Source organism: Lynx rufus, unplaced genomic scaffold (assembly GCF_022079265.1).
Source record: "Lynx rufus isolate CCGP_SWC_20201006 ecotype Redwood Valley unplaced genomic scaffold, mLynRuf1.p SCAF_2, whole genome shotgun sequence".
Classification (NCBI taxonomy): Eukaryota; Metazoa; Chordata; class Mammalia; order Carnivora; family Felidae; genus Lynx; species Lynx rufus.
Window position 1 is genome coordinate 136,895,682 of NW_025814834.1, and position 23,313 is coordinate 136,918,994.

At 36.9% G+C, this 23,313-nt stretch overlaps 2 protein-coding genes across 5 annotated transcripts in view; one reads left to right on the plus strand and one right to left on the minus strand.

Annotated features, from left to right (window-relative positions):
* The window catches only part of DBT (dihydrolipoamide branched chain transacylase E2), a 55,360-nt gene that overhangs the window by 16,624 nt on the left and 15,423 nt on the right, over positions 1-23,313 (plus strand). For 2 of the 4 annotated variants that reach the window (XM_047084317.1, XM_047084318.1), the window contains exons 4-5: positions 11,293-11,474; positions 20,750-20,871. In XM_047084317.1, the coding sequence (XP_046940273.1) occupies positions 11,293-11,474; positions 20,750-20,871 (304 nt within the window). Of the gene's footprint in view, positions 1-11,292; positions 11,475-18,151; positions 19,105-20,749; positions 20,872-23,313 lie in introns of those variants that run through there. The other 2 variants (XM_047084319.1, XM_047084320.1) reach the window with 2 other exon arrangements.
* LOC124515438 (39S ribosomal protein L35, mitochondrial-like) lies at positions 7,794-8,390 on the minus strand. Its single transcript, XM_047084321.1, has one exon. The coding sequence runs from the start codon at positions 8,388-8,390 to the stop codon at positions 7,857-7,859; it is 534 nt and encodes a 177-aa protein (XP_046940277.1). The 3' UTR covers positions 7,794-7,856.

A 23,313-nucleotide genomic window follows, 5' to 3' on the forward strand; every position in this document is an offset into this window, starting at 1 on the left:
TTTTTTTTGTCTGATTGCTCTGGCTAGGACTTCCAGTACTATGTTAAATAAAAGTGGTGAGAGTGAACATCCTTATCTTATTCCTGTCCTTAGGGAAAAGCTCTCAGTATTTCCTCATTAAGGATTATGTTAGCTGTGGGTTTTTCCATATATGGCCTTTATTATGTTGAGGTATGTTCCCTCTAGATCTGCTTTGTTGAGGGTTTTTATCATGAATGGATATTGTACTTTGTCAGATGCTTTTTCTATGTCTATTGAAATGATCATATGGTTCTTGTCTTTTCTCTTATTGATGTGATGTATCATGTTGATTGATTTGTAAATATTGAACCACCCTGGCAACCCAAGAATAAATCCCTCTTGATTGTGTGAGCGATTTTTTAAAAAAAGTATTGTTAGATTTGGTTTGCTAGTATTTTGTTGAGCATTTTTGCATATATGTTCATCAGGGATATTGGCCTGTACTTCTCTTTTTTAGTGGAGTCTTTATCTGGTTTTGGTATCAGGGTAATGCTGGCCTCATAGAAGGAGTTTAGAAGTTTTCCTTCCTTTTCTATTTTTTGGAATAGTTTGAGAAGAATAGGTATTGACTCTTCTTTAAGTGTTTGGCAGAATTTGCCTGTGAAGCCATGTGGTCCTGGGCTTTTGTTTTTTCACTACTGATCCAATTTCTTTGCTGGTTGTCCAAGTTTTCTATTTCTTCCTATTTCAGTTTTGGTAGTTTATATGTTTCTAGGAATTTATCCATTTCTTCCAGGTTGACCCAATTTGTTGGCAGATGTTTTTTTTATAATGTTCTCTTATAATTGTTTGTATTTTTGTGGTGTTGGTTATCTTTATCTCTCCTCTCTCATTTATTTGAGTCCTTTTTTTTTTTCTTGAAAAGTCTGAGTGGAGGTTTATCAATTTTATTGGTTTTTCTAAAGAATCAGGTCCTGGTTTCATTGATCTGTTCTAGTGGATTTTTTTTTTTTTTTTTTTTTTTTTTTTTTTTTTTTTTTTAGTTTCTATACCATTTTTTTTCTCTAATATATATCATTTCCTTCCCTCTGCTGGTTTTAGGTTTTGTTTGTTGTTCTTTTTCTAGCTCCTGTCGGTCTAAGATTAGATCATTTATTTGAGATTTTTCTTGCTTCTTGATGTAGCTCTGTATTGCTATAAACTTCCCTCTTGGAACTGCTTTTGCTGCATCCCAAAAGCTTGGAGCTTGTGTTTTCCTTTTCATTTATTTCCATGTACTTTGTAAATTTCTTCCTTTATTTCCTGTTTGACCCATTCATGTTATTTAATCTCCATGTATTTGTGGTCATTCCATACTTTTTCTTGTGGTTGACTTCTAGTTTCATAGCATTGTGATCAGAAATGATGCATAGTATGACTTCAGTCTTGAATTTGTCAAGGCTTGTTTTGTGGACTAATATGTTATCTATTCTGGAGAATGTTCTCTGTGCACTTGAAAAGAATGTGTATTCTGCTGTTTTAGGATGGAATGTTCTGAATATATCTGTTAAATACAGCAGTCCAAAGTGTCAATGAAAGCCATTGTTTCCCTATTGATTTTCTGTATAGATGATCTGTCCTTTGATATAAGCGGGATGTTAAAGTCCCCTACTATTATTTTATTATTATTGATTAGTTTATGTTTGTTATTAACTGTTTTATGTATTTGGGTGCTTTCATGTTGGGTGCATAAATATTTACAGTTGTTCTATCTTCTTGTTAAATTGTTCCCTTTCTTGTTATGTGATTTCCTTCTTTGTCTCTTGTTAACAGCCTTTGTTTTAAAGTCTATTTTGTCTGATATAAGTATTGCTACTCCAGCCTTCTCTTGACATGCATTTGCATGATAGATGTCCCCGCATCCCCATTTTCAACCTGCAGGTGTCTTTAGGTCTAAAATGAATCTCTTGTAGGCAGGATATAGATGAGTCTTGTTTTTTTATCCATTCTTTCACCCTGTGTCTTTTGATTAGCATATTTAGCCCACTTAACATTCAAAGTAATTATTGATAGATACGTGTTTTTCATCATTTTATTATGTTTTGTGGTTGTTTCTGAAAATTTTCCCTGAACCTTTCTTGTCTTTCTTTCATTGTTTGCTGGTTTCTTTAGTGATATATTTGGATTTCTTTCTCTTTATCGTTTGCATATTTATTAGTGGTTTTTGATTTGTTATTACCATTAGGTTTGTATATAACATTTTCTGTGTATAGCAGTCTATATTAAATTAATGGTCATTCAAACACATCCTTCTCTCCTCTGCATGTTTTAAATATATGATGTCATATTTTACAGCCTTTTATTTTGTGAATTCCTTGACTGATTTTTTTTATAGAAATATTCATTTTTATGCAAATTGGTGCAGCCGCTCTGGAAAGCAGTGTGGAGGTTCCTCAGAAAATTAAAAATAGACCTACCCTATGACCCAGCAATAGCACTGCTAGGAATTTACCCAAGGGATACAGGAGTACTGATGCATAGGGGCACTTGTACCCCAATGTTTTTAGCAGCACTCTCAACAATAGCCAAATTGTGAAAAGAGCCTAAATGTCCATCAACTGATGAATGGATAAAGAAATTGTGGTTTATATACACAATGGAATACTACGTGGCAATGAGAAAGAATGAAATATGGCCTTTTGTAGCAACGTGGATGGAACTGGAGAGTGTGATGCTAAGTGAAATAAGCCATACAGAGAAAGACAGATACCATATGGTTTCACTCTTATGTGGATCTTGAGAAACTTAACAGAAACCCATGGGGGAGGGGAAGGAAAAAAAAAAAAAGAGGTTAGAGTGGGAGAGAGCCAAAGCATAAGAGACTGTTAAAAACTGAGAACAAACTGAGGGTTGATGGGGGGTGGGAGGGAGGGGAGGGTGGGTGATGGGTACTGAGGAGGGCACCTTTTGGGATGAGCACTGGGTGTTGTGTGGAAACCAATTTGACAATAAATTTCATATATTGAAAAAAATATATTCATTTTTACTGCTTTTGTGTTTCCTGCCTTTATACTGTCACTCTCAGTCTCTCCTTTCCATTCAAAGAGACCCTTTAATTTTTCTTGCAGGGCTGCTTTAGTGGTCATGAACTTGTTTAGTTTTTGTTTGTTTGAAAAACTCCTTATCTCTCCTTCTATTCTGAATGATAGGCTTGTTGGATAGAGTGTTCTTGGCTGCAGATTTTTCCCATTCTGTACTTTGAATATACCATGCCACTCTCTTCTGGCTTGGAACTTTCTGCTGGAAAATCCCTTAATAGCCTTATGTATTTTTCCTTATATGTTACTATCTTTTGTCTTGCTGCTTTTAAGTTTTCTTTATCACTATATTGTTGCCAGTTTGATTACAATGTGTCTTGGTATGGATCTGCTTTCGTCTATTTTGATGGGGGTTCTCTGTGCCTTCTGGATCTGGATATCTGTTTCCATCCCCAGATTAGAGAATTTTTCAGGTATTATTTCTCCAAATTTTTTGCCCCCTTTTCTCTCTTCTTCTGGCACTCCTATAATATGAATGTTATTATGTTTGATGGAGTCACTGATTTCCCTAAGTCTGTTGTCATTTTGTATAATTCTTTTTTCACTCTTTGTTCAGCTTGATTACTTTCCATTACTGTGTCTTCTAGATCATTAATTCATTTTTCCGCTTCTTCCAGCCTGCTGTACATTGCACTAAATGTATATCTAATCTTGCTCTTTATCTCTGACTGGTTCTTTTTATTTCTTTTCTCAAATCCAATGAATATTTTTATGATTATTGCTTGAAACACTCCATCAGGCATGTTACTTGTATCTCTTTTGCTTAGATCTCCAGCCATGGCTTTTTTCCGGCTCTTTCCTTTGGGTCAGATTTCTCTGTCTTCACATGTTGTTTAAGTCTCTGTGCCTGTTTCTTTGTGTTAGGAAAGTCAGCTACATCTCCTGTTCTTGAGGGTAATGGCCTTATGAAGAAGAGGTCCTGTAGTGACCTGCCATGTAGTGTCCCCTATTCCACAGGGCCTAGTGCTTCTGGGGTTTCTTCAATGTGTATGGAATGTTCTCTGCTGTTCTTTTCTGGCCACTTTGTCCTTCAGGCTAATTGTCTGCCGAGACTCTGTTTGACTGTTGTGGGCAGACTTTGGTCTCTGGCCTGACTGTGGTACGTTTTAATTAGGTGTGCTCTGGTCTGCTTGTGAAATGACACCTGTTGCCACCACTGCTGGAACTGAGGCTTTGCAAAACTCCCAAATTGGGACACACAGTGGTGGTAGGGGTTTGGGCCAGTTTTCTGGGGGATGGGTGTCACTGTGCTGGGCCTGAGGCAAGCATGACAAAGAAGGGTGGTTCCATTGGAGCGTGGAGTAGGAGATGTGGGACTTGCTGTAAGTAAGCTAAGTTATGAGTGTCAGCACTGCTCTGCCTCCTGCAGGTGCTCTTGTGCTTTTGCTGGGTGGAGGTGGGGATGGCACCGTCAATGCCTTTGTTTCTGGAGGGTTCTATATGTGAATGCTGCCTCTCTGGGACATACTCTGAGATGACCAAATAACCTCCCCACCTTGTGACCCAGGTGCTCTTGAGATCACTGTTTGCACGCTGTATTTCTGCAGGCTGCTTGCCCTGCCTTCTCTCTAACAGCAGCCCCAATGCCTTCAGACTCTGTCTGAGCCAAGCCTGCTGACCTTTAAAGCTCTAGGCTTTACGCCCCTCTGGTTGCAGGAACTACCAAAATTCAGCCCATCTCGCTTTCCAAACCAATTGCTATGGGAATCAGTTTTATTCATGCACTCCCCTGTGTGCTAATCTGTCTCTCACCCTTCTCTGCCACTGTGGCTCCCTCCTTCCTGCAATGGCTGATCTGTTTCTCCCCCAACCCATGACTCTACACATCCTGCCTTCATCGATGTGGCCTCTTCTCTACCTGTAAGTTATGGAGTTTGTTCTGTCAGTCTTCAGATTGATTTCTGGGGTATTTAGGATGATTTAATAGTTATCTAATTGTATTTGTGGGACAAGGTGAGCCTAGGGTGTTCCTGCTCCACCACCATCTTCCCCTCCTGCATGATATTTTTTTGTGTGTCCTTTTACTTTCAACCTATTTGTGTCTCTTGTAGATGGCACATGGTGAAATCATCTTTTGAAATCCATTTTTCCAATTTATGCCTTTTATTGGCATGTTTAAGCCACTTACATATAATGTAATTATGGATAAGGTAAGATTCACATCTGCCATTTGCTGTTTGTTTTCTGTATGTTTTATGTGCTTTTTCTTTATGTATTTCTCCATTACTGCCTTCATTTGTGATAAATCGATATTTCTACTGTACCATTTTAATTTCCTTGTTTCTTTTACTATATATAATTTTTAGTTACTTTCCTAGTGGTTGCCCTGTGGCTTAATAAAAAACAATGTAGGGGTGCCTGGGTGGTGCAGTTGGTTAAGTGTCTGACTTTGGCTCAGGTCATGATCTTACCATTTATGGGTTTGAGCCCCGCGTCGGGCTCTGTGCTGACAGCTCAGAGCTGTGTCTTCCTCTCTCTCTGCTCCTCCTCTGTCTCTGTCTCTGTCTCTCAAAAATGAATAAACATTAAAAAAAATTTTTTTTAAACAATGTAATTTGGGTTAATACCAACTTAGTTTAAATAGTGCATTAAAAACATTGCTCCAATATAGATTTTTCCTTCTCCCCTGCCTTTTGCTATTAGTGTCTTATGTATTATGTATTTAAACATTATAAGCCCATCAATAATTTTTTTTAATTTATATTTTAGTTAACATACAGTGCAATATTGATTTCAGGGGTAGAATTCAGTGATTCATCACTTATATACAACACCCAGTGCTCATTACAACAAGTGCCCTTCTTGGTACACATCACCCATCTAGCACATCTCCCACCCACCTCCCTCCATCAACCCTTAGTTTGTTCTCTATCAGTAAGAGTCTCCCTTTCTTTTCTCCCTCCACCCCCTGCCTTCCCAAATGTTCTTCTGTTCTGTTTCTTGAATTACAAATATGAGTGAAATCATAGGATATTTGTCTTTCTCTGATTGACTTATTTCTCTTAGCATAATACATTCTAGCTCCATCCATGACATTGCAAATGGCAAGATTTCACTTTTTTGATGACTGATATTCAGTTGTATATATTTGGGCTCTCTCCATAGTTTGGCTATTGCTGATAATGCTGCTATAAATATTAGGGTGCATGTACCCCTTCAAATCTGTATCTTTGTATCCTTTGGGTAAATACCTAATAGTGCAATTGCTGGATCATAGGATAGTTCTATTTTTAGTTTCTTGAGGAATATCCATAGTGTTCTCCAGAGTGGCGGCACCAGTTTGCATTCCCACTAACAGTGCAAGAGGCTTCCCCTTTCTCTGCATCTTCAACACCTGTTGTATCTTGTGTTGTTAATTTTAGCCATCTGACAGATGTGAGGTGGTATCTTATCGTGGTTTTGATTTCTATTTCCCTAATGATGAGTGATGTTGAAAATCTTTTCATGTGTCTGTTAGCCCTCTGGATGTCTTCTTTGGAAAAGTGTCTATTCATGTATTCTGCTGGTTTCTTAACTGGTTTGTTTGTTTTTTTGCGTGTTGAGTTTGATAAATTCTTTATAGATTTTAGTTACTAACCCTTTATCAAATATGTCATTTGCCAATATCTTTCCTGTTGTGTAGGCTGTCTTTTAGTTTTGCTGTTTGTTTCTTTCACTGTGCAACTTTTTATCTTGATGAAGTACCAGTAGTTCACGTTTGCTTTTGTTTCTTTGGCCTTTGGTGACATGTCTAGTAAGAACATGGAACAGCCGAGCTCAAAGAGGTTGCTATCTGTGTTCTCCTCTAGGAGTTTGATGGTTTTTTGTTTCATATTTAGGTCTTTCATCCATTTTGAATTTATTTTTATGTATGGTGTAAGAAAGTGGTCCAGTTTCATTCTTCTGCATGTTGCTGTCCAGTTTTCCCAATATCATTTGTTGAAGAGACTGTCTTTTTTCCATTGGATATTCTTTCCTCCTTTGTCGAAGATGAGTTGACCATATAGTTGTAGGTCCATTTTTGGGTTTTCTGTTCTGTTCCATTGATTTATGTGTCTGTTTTTGTGCCAGTACCATACTGTCTTAATGACTACAGCTTTGTAATATAGCTTGAAATCTGGAATTGTGATGCCTCCAAGTTTTGTTTTTCTTTTTCAGGATTGCTTTGGCTATCTGGGATCTTTTGTGGTTCCCTACACATTTTAGGATTGTTTGATCTAGCTCTGCAAAGAGTATGGTGGTATTTTGATAAGGATTAAATGTGTAGATTGCTTTGGGTAGTATAGACATGTTAACAGTGTTCTTCCAATCCATGAGCGTGGAATGCTTTTCCATTTCTTTGTGTCCTCTTCAGTATCTTTTATAAATCTTCTATAGTTTTCAGAGTACAGATCTTTTACCTCTTTAGTTAGGTTTATTTCTAGGTATCTTAATATTTTTGACGCAATTATAAATGGGATTGATTCCTTGATTTCTTTTCCTGTTGCTTTATTATTGGTGTATAGAAATGCAACAGATTTTCTACACATTGATTTTATATCCTGCAACTTTGCTGAATTCATGTATTAGTTCTAGCAATTTTTTTGATCGACTCTTTGGGGTTTTCTACATAGAACACCAATAGTTTTTTTTTTTTATTTTTACTTTTTTTAAGTTTTAAAACTTTAATAAGTTTAATGTTGGAACTGTATGTTTCCATACCAATTGGCACAATTTACATCAAGTTTTACACTTATTCATTTTTGCAAAGACATCATATACACAAAGATACATATTCAGTAACTGGGAAGTCATAAAACTTCTAATCTAGACTTTCAGGTTTGTCCAATCATGATACTTCTAATAAGGATCATCAGCATACCAGTTTCGCCTCTTCCAAAAAGATGTTGTCATTTTATCTAAGAGCTTACCCTGGGTTTTATTGCAGAACGCGAATTCCCTCAAGCGCCTTTTTCTTGCAGTTGTCTTTTTCCATAATTTTTTCTTATAACCAGCCTTCCTCCTTAGCCACAGGCCAGAATGAAGTCGAAGAAACCTGTAGATGACACCTTTCACAGTCTTTCTCTTCCCTTTCCGTGAACTGAAGTATGTTACGGTTCTGACTGGTAGCTTGAGGACATTTGGAAGCAAGGGGGCCACTCTATTGAGGATTGCTGCAGTATGTCCACATGTCAGGTTTCTGACAGACGTGGCAAGTCTGGGAGCAGAGGAAACAACTGGTGTCTGCAGAGAACTAAAATGCCGGGTGGACAGTGCAGAACTAAGACAGGCATTCTTGACACCGTTTTGACAGGCTGAAGACACCAAAATATTCAGGGGCCGTAAGACCCCTGATGCAGCTCTGAAGGCACGGGCAAAGGCAGAGGCCGCCATCTTGCCATCCCCGAACACCAATAGTTTTTAAAGTATTGCTTTATACACTTGTCTTGTAAATCAGATAGAATTAAAACGGGGCACAAACAAAATATCACAGCTTGCATATTTACCTATGTAATTACCTTTATTGATATTCTTTATTTCTTTATGTGAATTTGAGTTGCTATTGTCCTTTTATTTCAGCCTGAAGGACTGCTTTTAGCATTTCTTGTAGGGCAAGTGTACTAGGAACAAATTTTGTTTTCATTTATTTGGGAGTGTATTCATTTCTCCTTCATTTTTGAAAGATAGTTTCGTAGATATAAGATGCTTGACTGTCTTTTTTTCTTTTAGCACATTGAATGTATCATTCAACTACCTTTTGGTCTCCATGGTTCTGACTAGAAGCCATCTGTTAATCTTATAAGAGTTCCTGTACTTGATGAATGTGGTTTTCTCTTGCTGATTTTAAGATTCTCTCTTTGTCTTTCAGCAGTTTGATTATGATGTGTCTAGGTGTGGCTCTTTTAAATTTGTCCTATTTGGAGTTTGTTGAGATTCTTGCATGTGTACGTTAGTGTTTTCATCAAGTTTAGGAAGTTTTTAGTCATTATATCTTCAAAGATTCTATCTCTTTATTGATATTCTTTGTTTGGTGAGAGACACCATTTTCTCCTGTGTCCTTCTAATTGTTTAGATATGGTTTCCTTTAGTTCTTTGAATATTTAATTGTCGATTTAATTTAATTTTATTAAAGTTAATTAGTAACATTATTATTATTTTTTAAAGTTTATGTATTTTGAGAGAGAGAGGGAGGGAGAGAATGTGCATGAATGGGGGAGGCTCCATGCTGTCAGTGCACAGCCCAATGCGGGGCTTGATCCTACAAACTGTGAGATCATGACCTGAGCCAAAATCAAGATTTGGACAGTTAACTGATTGAGCCACCCGGGTGCCCCATAATATTAATTATCGTTAATTAACATCTTGGCATCTTCAGGGATGGTTTCTGTTGACCACTTTTTCCCTCCTGTGCACGTGCCATACTTTTCCATTCCTTTACATGTCTTGTAATTTTATTTTGAAAACTGGATATTTTACATAAAATAATGTGGCAAATCTGTGGTAAGATGTATGGACATCTCATTACCCAGATCTTCCTTTTAGAACCTCTTGTTTGCCTCAACTTTTTCACTGCCTCAGCCAGTCAAGATTTTAGACAATTGCTATGGACTGTTTCTCAGCAAACACCCTGAGAAAGCTGAGTCAGATCAAACAAGAACAAGCTCTGTGAGTGGCATTTTTTCAGAAAGCTGCCCAATGAGTCAAATAGTAAGTGTTCTCTGGGAGTATCGCTTTTTGTGGAACTCCAGACTTGGGTCTGCCCTTGCTATGGCTGTAAGACTGCTGATTTTTTTTTCTTTTTTTTCTTTTTTTTTAATGTTTATTTATTTTTTAGAGAGAGCACGAGAAGGCAAGGGGCAGAGAGAGAGAGGGAGACACAGAATCTGAGGCAGCTCCAGGCTCTGAGCTGTCAGCACAGATCCTGTCGTGGGGCTCAAACTCACAAACCGCGAGATCATGACCTAAGCCGCAGTCAGATGCTCAACCGACTGAGCCACCCAGGCATCCCTGGCTGTAAGGCTGTTGATTTTCACAACTAATGCTGAGCTGGGGAAAGGAGAATGAGAATAGAACCAGTTAAAATAATAAAATTAGCTGTTTTTAATGAGGTTCAGCCAGTTTTCCTGAATAAGTCTTTCTTGGTTGTCACAGGCCTTATTGTAATTTCTAGAATTCTGAAAAAGGCAATTTTTAACAACTTCTCCAAGTATACTTGTTACATTTATAGAATGGCAGAATCCTGGAGGTCCTTAGCCCACCGTTCTAGAAGTGTAAGTTTTCTATATGTGCTTTTAAACCTAGTTTCTATGTCAAGGATGATGTTTTATTATGGACTAAGAACTGGTTAAGACAGGAAGACAAGGAATAAGAATGACTGAGCAATTGTCTTAATGAAGAATTGATGGTACTGAGACAGAAATGTGCTAGACACATCAAGAATGGTATTAGAACCAAAGTTATATGTTGAATTTCAGATTTGGTGCCATTCCTCCTATTCTGTTTGCGGAATAAGAGTATCTAGAAGAGCCTTATAAAGCATACCTAAGATGATTAAAGAGGAAAAGAGACTCATATACAAGGACATATTAAAATAATTGTAGAAACAAAGATTGAGAGAACTCAATCCAAAATTCATGAAATTACAAAGAATATGTGTTAGGGATATCAATTTTTGGACTTAATTATAGAAATAATAGGCATCTCTTAAAGTTTGGTAAAGGCTAATATAAAATAATGAAAGGAAATAACATTTTTAAAACATTTTTAGAACTGCTTCCAAGAATTAGGTGAGGCATAACCCCTGAAAAGTAATTAAATTTTTGGATTATAGATCTATAGATGGTTTTTAAAGTTTTAGTATTTCTTTTTTTTTCAACGTTTTTTTATTTATTTTTTTTTGGGGGACAGAGAGAGACAGAGCATGAACGGGGGAGGGGCAGAGAGAGAGGGAGACACAGAATCGGAAACAGGCTCCAGGCTCTGAGCCATCAGCCCAGAGCCCGACGCGGGGCTCGAACTCACGGACCGTGAGATCGTGACCTGGCTGAAGTCGGACGCTTAACTGACTGCGCCACCCAGGCGCCCCAAAGTTTTAGTATTTCTTGAGGATACATTAAAGAGACTTTGGAAGCCTTTATAGTCTTTTCTGAAACATTCTTTGGTGCACATCTGGGACTAATTGCTGTGCTAGATGGATACCAATCTAATTCAGTGTAGCATGTAACATTGTTAGGATGATTAGTATTATATACTTACAATTGGTCATGTAAAAGTGTTTTGTGTCTTTTTCTTTTAGGTATGTAAAAGAAGGAGATACAGTGTCTCAGTTTGATAGCATCTGTGAAGTTCAAAGTGATAAAGCTTCTGTTACTATCACTAGTCGTTATGATGGAGTCATTAAAAAACTGTATTATAATCTAGACGATATTGCCTATGTGGGAAAGCCATTAGTAGACATAGAAACGGAAGCTTTAAAAGGTATTGTAAATGTGTTCATCTGTTTTGCCAAATTGATTACTGTTGTCCTTTTGTCATTGGTACCAATTAAAAGAGATGTTTACTTTTAATAACTTACAGGGTTTAATTTGGTGGTTTGAAGCTGTAATCAGGAAAATAGAAAAGATCTTCTGCGATGAATGATTATCTTTTGACCAGTTACCATGTTAGAAATGTACACATTAACACTGAATTTATCTGGGAGCCTGCCTTCTGGAAGCCTTAGTATTCAGAGAACTGATGGGCTTTCTCAGGAATTAAAGATTCAGGCCCTGAACACTAGTCACTAATAACAAAAACTGGAGTATGCAAAAGATTAAATCTAACATAATAGGATTGTTGTATTTTCCACTGATTCAAAAACAAAAACACTTTCTTGGGGCACCTGGCTGGCTCTGTCAATGGAGCATGCAACTCTTGATCTTGGGGTTGTGAGTTCGAGCCCCTCTTTGGGGATAGAGATTACTAAAAAAAACAAAAAAGAAATATTAAAAAAAATACTTTCATTAGTAATGGTTATGAAGGCCAAACTTCTGGAAGGGAAGTGGAAGAGAAAGGAAGGAAAATCATAATGAAAAGTGAAGAAACTAGCATTTAGAAAAAGCAACAACCATGGAACTTATAAGCAGTAGATATCCTGACAAAAGCGAATTCCTTGTGAAAATATTGCAGAGGAAAGCTAAAACAGTGGGCTCTCCTGGTATTGGCAGACAGCTAGATGGCTGTCTACCTCGGAAGTTCCTTATGGCATTTTTGTGATACGTTAAAGTTATGTCATCTAGGAAACAGCTCTGCTATGGGGGATGCAGGGATGGGGCTGGAGGTGGCTTAAGTTTTGTGATGTAGTCCTAAGCCAGCAATCTGTCTGAGAAGTGCTGAAATAGAATAGAATACTAATAGAATTTTAGTAGTATCATTTGAAAGTCCAGAAGAATTCTGAATTACAGTGGCTGGTTGACTTGTAGTTCTGCAGACTATATACTTAATACTAACAGTAACAACAATCACTAATTCCACAGTCATACTTGACAGTTTATGAAAAGTTTCACTGTTATTTTATTTATCCTTACTTGTGAAGTATTCCAGTTTAATGGATGAAGAAACTAAACACAACCTATAGAGGCTTGGCAATTTGCCCAATGGTCAGTGACTGAGCCAAATTTTGAACTCCATGGCCTGTCTTTGTCCAGATTATTTTCCACTATGACATGTTGCCTCCAGAAGGTGGAAGATGACTTATTGAAGTCTTCCTATTATTTATTTAATTTCTACTATAAAAGGATATGTGTGCATGTAGCAAGCTATAAAATGCAGAAAATCGAAAATAAGAAAATAAAAACATATTCCTGCTACTCAGAAATCATCACTCTTAACACATGAATGTATATCACTCCAGACATTTTTCTAAGCTCACACATACGCACTGAAGTCATTTTTTACCAGAGTAATATGTTGTGTTTGCTGTATTCGAATCTGTTTGCTTAATTACGTACGTGTTTTCATGACAATGATTTCATTTTATCTGATGATCAGACTGTATTTAAATCTCCCCAGTTGCCCCCAGAATGTCCTGGAAATTTCAGTTGGTTTGTTCAAACTAGGGTCCAATATGGGAGTCTACATTGCCCACGGTCTCTCTTCACATGACTTACACTGTCCCACATGTTGCTTCACGACACTGACTCGTGGAAGGGACTGTGCCATTTGTTTTGCAGAACGTCACACTTTGTGTCTTGTTGCTTTTCCATGACGGTGTTTGACTTGTTCTTACCATGGTAAGTTCCTGTAAACTGAAAGCAAGTTTCAAAGGCTAGGTTCAAGTTAAATATTTGGCTAGAATATATCATGGGTGATATTGTGTACTTCATATTGCTTCACATCAGGGCACCATAACATCTAGATTACCTGCTGTAGTGACGCTCAGTGTAAACAGTGAATTGGGATAATGATTCCCTTGCCCCGTCATTGTACAGTTACATTTTATCCTTTGCAGCCTGAAAGTTACCCAGGTGGTGTCACTTTGGCACTATAATCATTTGAGAATCCTGGCCTAAATCAACAACTGCTTTAGTGGTTGTGGAATGATGATTTTTTTTTTTTTTGATTCTGTCAGTATCTTTACATTATTAGCTGGCATTATTCTGTAAAGGGGCACTTCACCCTCATCAGCTGGGCCTATTAGTTACCCTGAAATACAGTTCCTGCTGGAAAAACAGAATAAATGGTTCATCCTTTTCCCTTGCCAAGGAGTTGCTTTGATAGCCCCTTCAAATAGTGATATTAAATTTCCAACTTTCTCTTTGTGTCTATTCAGTTGATTTGCTGTGTTTAATCTATTATAATCATTCTTTTTAATGCTCAAATTGTTAGTAGGAGTGACCCTTTCAAGGTCGCTCCTGGGTGTTCTTTTAACATGACCTCATTAATTTTCAAAAGCTTCCTTGCTTTTGACACAGGAAGATGATCTGAAAGTCACCTTGTACATTCCCTGCCCCAGATCTGGAATTAATCTATTTCTTCGGGGCTCTTGTTCCTTTTAATGTGGCATGGACAAGAGACCATAAAGTAGGTAGTAGGGGTGTTTCCTTTTATCTTGATTGCCAAACTTCTATTGAAAGGCATGATTTAAGAATATTAAAACCAAAAAAGAATTCACCTTTTAAAATTACCTGAAACACAAAATTATTATGGTGGATCAATGACTTTTTTTTTTTTTTTTTTTAATTTAGTTAGGACCTAGAAAGGAAGGAGGCACAAACTGAAAGCACTGAATCCTAACCACTAGACCACTAGGGAGCAGCAGTCTTGGCACAAACTGAGGCAAGCAAAATGCTGAACACTATTATGGATGTCATTGAATTAGAACACCCTGACAGGCGCTTTAAACCAGATTTAGATACCAATCTAGACCATCCAAAAAAAAAAAAAAAAAGAATTATTTATATGAACAAGTAAACAATTGAGATTTGTGGATTTTTTAAATTAAAAAAAATTTTTTTTTTAATTTTTAGAGAGAGCAAGTGCACACATGAGCTGAGGGGAGGGGCACAGGGAAAGAGAGAGAGAATCTTAAGCAGGATCCACACTGAGCACAGAGCCTGACGCGAGGCTCAATCCCACGAGCACGACCTGAGCCGAAATCAAGAGTCACACACTCAACTGACCGAGCCATCTCAGCACCCTGAGATTTATGGGTTTTTTTATTGTTCGGTTTTATTTTTAGAGTTTATTTTGGCATTTCAAATGACATTCAACTTAACAAATCTTGATATATAGCAAATTACAAAATTATAGAACTTTTTGAGAATACGGGTATTTTTTTCTAGAGAATTGTTTCACAAAAATTAATCTCTACAGCATGAATGATTCTCAAAGAAATTATGCTGAGCAAAAGAAGCCAAACCAAAAAGAAAACATGCTGTATGATCTATGTGCATAAAATTTTAGAAAATGCAAACTAATCTACAATGACAGAAAACTGATTAGTGTTTTCCTTGGTATAAGGAATCTTTTGGAGCTGGTGGACATGTTCCTTATCTTGATTGTGGTGATGGCTTACGTGTATATACATACTTCACAGTTTATCAAATTTTATATTTTATGTTTGTGCAGTTTATTGTATGTCTGTAAAAAAATGAGACTGTGTTGGTTATGTTCAGAGTGAAAAGTATCTGATAGTATTTCTCATAGAGAACTGATCATTTGCTAGCTATTCTGTTTTGTTTGCCAGAGTGTATTCTGAACAGTTATCTCGCACTGTAGTTTCATTTTGCTTTTACATTTATGTTTTATTGTATTTTTTTACTATAAGAATAAACTGTAAAGCATAACCTATATATAAGCAAGCCTATGGAACAGTAGATTCAATTACGAAACATTTATATATCCCTCTCTTTAATTTTAGAAATGGGACAGTTTCTAAATATTCTGTGAACCTTTTCTTAAGAATTTGTAATAATATTGAATTTATATTGTTTTTTTGTTTTAGTGCTAGTAAAACCAATTATACTATAAATAGAAAATTACCAAACAAAAAGTCTTTTAGAAGTATAAAATATATTATTTCCATTTTACAGGTGGAAAATAATTATAGCATAGAACCCTTAAGAGTATATGATCAAAACTAGACATCTTTTTTTTTAATTTTTTTTAATGTTTATTTTTGAGAGAAAGAGACAGAGCATGATCAGGGGAGGGGCAGAGAGAGAGGGAGACACAGAATCCGAAGCAGGCTCCAGGCTCTGAGCTGTCAGCACAGAGCCCAGTGCGGGGCTTGAACTCAGGAATGGCGAGATCATGACCTAGGCCGAAGTCAACGTTTATCCAACTGAGCCACCCAGGCGCCCCAAAACTAGACATCTTAATAGTAGTATTGGAGATTAATCCTGTCTTCTAATGCTTGTTTAAATAATATTCTCTGGCACCACCTTTTGTAACATGGTGGTGTTGTCTCCTTTCCAAGGCTGGAGCATCAAGGTAATTTTGATGAGGGAAACTCTACTTGTGATGTCCAAGTCCCATCTATGAGTGCTTTGACCGTAGACAGACCTCTACTTGAAAAGAGCTTACTGGGGGCGCCTGGGTGTCTCAGTCCTTTAAGCATCCCACTTCAGCTGAGGTCATGATCTCGCAGTTCGTGGGTTCAAGCTATGCATTGGGCTGTCTGCTGTCAGCATGGAGCCCACCACGTGGCTCAGTCTCACAAACCATGAGATCATGACCCTGAGCTGAAATCAAGAGTCAGGTGCTGGGGCGCCTGGGTGGCTCAGTGGGTTAAGCATCCGACTTTGGCTCGGGTCATGATCTCGCAGCTTGTGAGTTCGAGCCCTGCGTCAGGCTCTGTGCTGACAGCTTGGAGCCTGCTTCTGATTCTGTCTCCCTATCTCTCTGCTCCTCTCCTATTCATGCTCTGTCTCTCTCTCTCTCTATGTCAAAAATAAATAAACATTAAAAAACAATTTTAAAAAGAGGTGCTTAACTGACTGAGCTACCCAGGCACCCTGATTTTCTTTTAAACTTTATATATTTTACTCCTTCTTAAAGTGAGGATATTGAGTATAGCCTAAAATCTTTTTTCATTATGCAAAAACATGTTAGTGAACATTTATTATTCTGGAAACAACATAATTCTGCTTCTGGCTTTTTATTTTTCAATCTACTTCTTAGCATTATCATTGTGCCAGGCCAACACTCTCCTTCCTAAATTTCCAGGAACACGGATAACTAAGTTTGTTAAGAAGTGTTTACTACGAAGAGAAAGTAGGATCTGGTTGAGAGTTTAAATTCCTATTTTCTGGGGCAAGGGCATGGTTTTAATGCTGAGGCCACATGGCAGCTGTTTTAGGTATTCTGATCCTGAAGCTATGTGCAGGATTAAATTGCCAGAATGTTTGACCACCAGATAACTGAGAGGTCACTATACCTAAGTAATCCTAATTGTGGAGACTTGCCACCATGGGGAAATATTAAGGAAAGAGAGGAAGGAACATAAACTGTAGCAGAATTCTTTATAAAACTAATATTATTCTTGATTATATTGCATTTATCCTTTAACATCACCACCTATCATCGATTGAATGCTTTCTCTTTGCTAATGCTATATACACATTATTTCATATAATCATATAGATTAAATTATGTAGATTTTTATCTGCATTTGACATGTGCAACACTGAGACCCACAGAGATTTAATATCTTGCCTCTGGTGACATAGCCAGTAACTGATAGAACTACAATTTGACCCCAGTTTTGTTTAATTCTAAAGCCCATGTTGCTAACCACTTTGTTCCACTGAAAATTCTATTCAGAGCCTCTGGGTATCAGCTCCATTCTGCATCTCGAACATTGGGAATGAATTCCTAACACTGTTGATACTCATGTTTGTGAAGTTCTGCTATAACAATATCAGTTAAGGTGTCCCACAGAGTTTATAATATTAAAATGTTTGCCAGGATTAATACAATGTTCTGAGTTAAAGATGTCATTTAATTAAATTACATGTCATTTAATTAAATTACACCCAGTGGCATAAGTTGCATGGTATAATGTCCGAGCATAGTAAGTGCACAACGAATGGTAGGTAGGACTTAGTTTTATTCAGCCAGTTATAGACTGAGTTGATTGTATTAGCTATTTCAGTAATTTGAAGTGAGAAAGAAAATGCAGTGAGATCTCATTGATTGGAGTGTCATCAATTCTCAATTCATGATGATTTATATAGGAACTAAAGTTGACAGTTGTTCTACAAAAAAAGGTCTTCCTAAGCAGTTTTGCAGAGACCAAAGCTTAAAACATTTTACGAAAACACATTGTTTCAAACACCCTGAGTGCTCAAGTGCTTCAAAACGTTTTCTCCAGAAAAATTTCCCCAATTATGTGAATTAATTGACTACTTACTGTCATTTTTAGAAATATTTCTTAAAATACCTAAGAATGTGTCAATTTCAGTTTTAATATTTTCTTAAATTAAAAAAAATGTTTATTTATTTTTGAGAGCAAGAGCATATGTGGGAGACGGGCAGAGAGAGAGGGAGACACAGAATCCGAAGCAGGCTCCAGGCTCTGAGCTGTCAGCACAGAACCCGATGCGGGGCTCGAACTCACAATCGTGAGATCATGACGTGAGCCAAAGTTAGACACTTAACCAACTGAGCCACCCAGGCACCCTTCAGTTTTAATATTTTTACTAATTCAAATGTTTTATTTAGTTAATCTGAAATAATAGTTCTATTATAAATTTGCTTCACATGAGGAATATCAGCAACACTAAATTGACAGTTTTCATGACAAAAAGTGCTTATTTACCAGAGTTCTTTTGTTGCTCTTTAAAAAATTTAATTAAGTCTTTTAAAACTCTGTATTCCTAAATCCACTACTAAAAGAATAAACTCCCACATATCAGAGTATAGTGTTAGAACCATGAAAATCACATCCCTTGGGGAGAGTTATGACATTTTAGGTTAGCTTTAACTCCATCCTCCTTAGAGTCTCTTTGTACATTGATAAAAGTAAGAAATCTGCCCTGCATTCCTGTAACAGTGTTGTGATCATCACAGGAGAAAATGTTTGTATACACACTTAGAAAATGATCTAAAGTACTACATAGGTGGTAATTTAGTGCTGAAGAGAGCTTTCTTCCAACAATTATATGACTGTTTCAAATAATATATAATATGAATGACTTCTCACCAATGTTTTATTACTCATATTTGTACTCAAATTATTATTCTAAAAGGCAGTCCTACTTTGTCATATATCAGAATGTTTTCCAGAAAGGTGAGTGGCAATAAATTCAGTGATCTTTTGGAAACCTGTAACTTTTGTATATATTTGGGCTTTTATATATTTCTCATATTTTCAGCAAAAATACACATTAAATCAGGTTAGATTTGGAATTCCTACGTTTGAATTCCCTTGGTTTCCCTTTGCACCTTAGTTCCTAATGCTCCTTCTTTCTTACTAGTTTCTCCAGTAACTTTAACAGATGTGGACAATACTACAGGTTTCTCAAATTACAACAAAATTATGCCTTGAACAATAGGAGTTGTATTCTAGCTTCTTTGACTACAAAGAAAATTCACTAGTGCCATGAACTAATGGAAACAGCACAGGGTGAGTCAACCCTAGGAATGAATCCCAGCTCTTCACAGTTTTATTAGCTGTGTGAACTTGGGTCAATCCTTCATCTTTGAAGTATCAATTTTTTTAAATCTATAAAATGGGATACTAACACCTATCTTATACAGTTGGAGTAAAGATTAAGTTATGATATTGTATATGTAGTGCAGTATTTTACCTATAAAAGGTGCTTGTGGGAGAGGAAAAATAATTCATCTACTAACCTACTGATTTCTTAGCTGAAACTCTTGTAATAAAAGACAGATTAACAAGAGAGAAAGAGAAGTTTATTAACATGTGTACATACTCATCTATACATGGGAGACACCCAGGGAAAGATGAGTAACTCAGAGAGGTAGCTTTAGAGTTCAGGCTTAAATAGCATTTCTATAGGGAAAGGGGAAATGGGAAAAGTCCTCTTAGGGGAGAGTAAGTAGTTTTCGTGGAAGTTGAATGGGTCCTTAGAGAATAGATGGGGGAGGTATGACAGTTTGGGACAAAGTTTGCTGACTTCTACTCTCCTCTTTTATAAGAATCAATCTTCCCTGGTGGATGAAACTCCTAGGGAGGGGATTTATGACAGTGGAGTTGCTTCTGGAAGATCCACCTTTAGGTGTATGAGAGTTCAGAGAATGTCTCTGCCTGCATTTGCTGTTTTTCAAGTGCTTGCAGCTCAAAATAATCACTATACCAAAGTGGCATATTTGGGGTGGCATATTCTGCTACCCTTCATGCGCAACACAAGTTGTTTTGTTTTCCCTTTGTCTCCTTCTGGGGAAATGTGAGAGCTCCACTGGGCCAATTCATAGACCAGTGAGGAAGAATGAAGAGACTGTTTCCATAGGTGGAGCAGTGGAGAATTGTTACTGGCTTTGAATCGAATGTCAAAGCAAATTCAGTTGCCTGCTTTCAGAGGCTTAGTCTCTAATGCACTTATTCCCACAGAGACTTCTGCTATGCAGCATTGATTTCCAAACATCAGACTCTGACAATGAAATGCTCTCAAACGCTTTTTTATTTTGGGTTGCAAAAATACATGCTAATAGCCTGGAAAATACATGCTAATAGTCTGGGGTACTTTTTCTTCTATAGATATTCTAGATTTAGAGAATGGTCCAACCAAATTAGCATTAGCCATGAAAATAAAATCTTCCACAGCATTCCTTAAGCTGTATTCAAAGCAGAGAAAAATTATAAATACTTTATTATTTGGGGAAAGCATTTTAAGATTGTCACAGATTTTACATGATTCTTTCATGTAATTTGTCTTACATTTGACTCTTATTTTATGCTATTTGTAAATATGAGAAATTTATTAGGAAAGTGTTTAAAATACAAAATGTTTAAAACTTATTGAAGAAGCTTTCATTTTTTAACTTGTAGCTGCTGCATGATTTTTACAGAAATGAAGTAAACACCAGGTAATAATCATTAAACTACCAGGTGCCAGTACACCCCTCTGCTCTCCCCCAATTGTTTCCCAATATGTAGTTGTGTTTTCCCATTTTGAAGTAGCCTGACTAGTATGCTTCTGACTACAAATTTTAAGTTGAATTTATTTGTGTATTATAAGCCACTAGGCTTATTTTTATTTTTTTAACATTTTCAACTAAAGAGTACCATTTTACCTCGTTACTAGATTCAGAAGAAGATGTTGTTGAAACTCCTGCTGTGTCCCATGATGAACACACACACCAAGAGATAAAGGGCCAGAAAACACTGGCCACCCCTGCAGTTCGCCGCCTAGCAATGGAAAACAATGTAAGTTTCCTTTGTATTTAAGTGTGAGATTACACAGAAAATACCCATTTGTGTCTATGAAAAAGTAGCCAGCTCTCCCATGAGGAGATGACTCAAATTGAGATTAAAGGAAAATGAAAATGTGTGTTACTGAGAAGTGATTGTTGCATAAAAGCACCAATAAGAAATGAGAAGAAATTGCAAACTTCTTACTTATATTAATTGGGCAATGGGATTTTATTATTCTTCCTTAGAGCCTAATAGTCAGGGCTACCGTTTTTTGAACACTTATAAATACTAGCGTTTTAGATCAGGCACCCTAGAAGCCAGCTTGAGACAGGGGTTTGGGTGCATGTAATGGAGTGACTGAGGGAGAGAATACCTTTTCTGGGAATTAGGGAAGCAAGATAGAGAAGGGAAGAAAAGGGAAATGGGCCAGGCAACGATGTGGTCTCAAGGATCTGATTTAAAGGAGTTGGAGAACACCAAAGAATTGTACTGAGTTGAGGCTAGCAGACCAGCCTTTTGTATTCCTTCTTATCATCCAGTCATTGGTGCTTTCCCTTTAGGGCTAGGTGGCCCCCAGGTACTGCAATAAGTGTGTACGTGTTATCTCATTGATCTTTACAACAATGCTGTAAATTATGGGGGCTATTTAGAGACTTGGAGAGAGCCAAGTAACAGGTCCAAGATCACACAACTAACACCGTGGTGGGGCCAGGATCCTGAAGTGAGATTCTGTGACTGCAGAACCAGTGCCCTTGATCATTACATACTGCCTCAACAATTATTGCCTTTGTTATTTGAGCGTTTATGAGTCAGACACCATGTACATGTTCTCTCTAATCCTCACAGCCATCCTGCAGGGTGGTTTTGATTATCCCCATTTTGCAGATGACAAAAGTCAGAGAAGTTGATTAAACTGCCTAAAATCAAGTAAGTAGCTGAACTGGGAATTTGTCTTTTTTCAAACTTGGGTTCTTTCCACTGTACCCCACAATACAGGATTTTTGTCTGTTTTTGAGAGAAGTAGTTAAGTCACAGTGGGAAAAAAAAAGAAGCTTACATTTTAGAAATATGTAATGAGTCATTAAAATGTTCATATCCCTTTAGACAATTATCCTAACATTGGGAAACTGTCCCAAGGAAACAATCTAGAATATATTCTTCCAAGTGTTTTATATAGCCCAAAGTGAGAAGGCACATATGGTTCAAAATGAGGAATATGCTTGGGTAAATTATGTTATAAACACTTAATGAAAATTTATGCAGTGATTCAATGTGTTCAAATATGAAGACTATTTAGCATAATAGAAAATAGAAATAATAGTATGAAACACTACATTGTTATGGGCATCAGATGAAATAATCTTGTGTATTGCTTTGAAAGTTATAAACTCTTTTACTAATGTTTTTTCTTAATTATATAGAAAAACTACCTATAACAATGCATGATTTTGTTTTCCTATGCCATTTCTTAAAGATGTATATAATAACTAGAGATTTGTATAATTACTGGAAATCACTGGATTTGTTATAAATCACCTTTTCTTTTTTCACAGTTTATGTATTTATTAATTGAATTTAAATTATGAATTATAATTTAAATTATTAAATTATAAATTGTGAATCAAATTAAAAACCAATGGCATTTACAGTTGTTTGAAATTACCTAAAATTATTTGCTTAAATTCTCAAAATTCTTTGTTACAAACTAAATGTTTGACACTATAAAGTCTTATTCTTCTGAAGTCATCCTTAGAGAAGCACTAATACGAATGAAGCAGGACTTAACCCTGAGAAATTAATTAATACACACTAAGTATGAGGCCATCATCTAAGCTTATGTGTCTATTTAAATAGAATTAAATTTAACAAGAATATTTTATCTCTGTAACCAAACACAAAGGGGATTAAATAAAGCCAGATCACAGTGTTTTCAGAAAGAATCATGGGGGCGCCTGGGTGGCTCAGTTGGTTAAGCGTCTGACGTCGGCTCAGTTCATGATCTCACACTCCATGAGTTTGAGCCCCGCGTTGGGCTCTGTGCTGACAGCTCAGAGCCTGGAGCCTGCTTTGGATTTAGTGTCCCTCTCTCTCTCTGCCCCTCCCCTGCTCATGCTGTGTCTCTCTCTGTCTCAAAAATAATAAATAAAAACATTAAAAAAATTTTTTTAATAAAAAAAAAATCATGAACCTTTTTGGTTCCTGGATCCAGTTCCAATGTGTATATCGGGAGTGGGCGTGGTCCCCACAACAACAACAAGCAATTCTCTGGACAAAACTGGGTATCCTACAGTTCAGCTCAGTTCTGACACTGTCTGCCCACAGACAGTGCCAGAATTGACAGATTAATGATTCCATCCTACAAGACTGCCCACCCTTCCCCCACAACACTTCCTATGCTCTCTAGCCAGGTTATCACCAATGCTTCTGACCCACTACCTACAGAGACAAGGTTCC

Coding starts and splice junctions, on each gene's coding strand:
- LOC124515438 (XM_047084321.1), bottom strand. CDS start 8,390: ATGGCGGCCTCTGCCTTTGCCCGTGCCTTCAGAGCTGCATCAGGGGTC.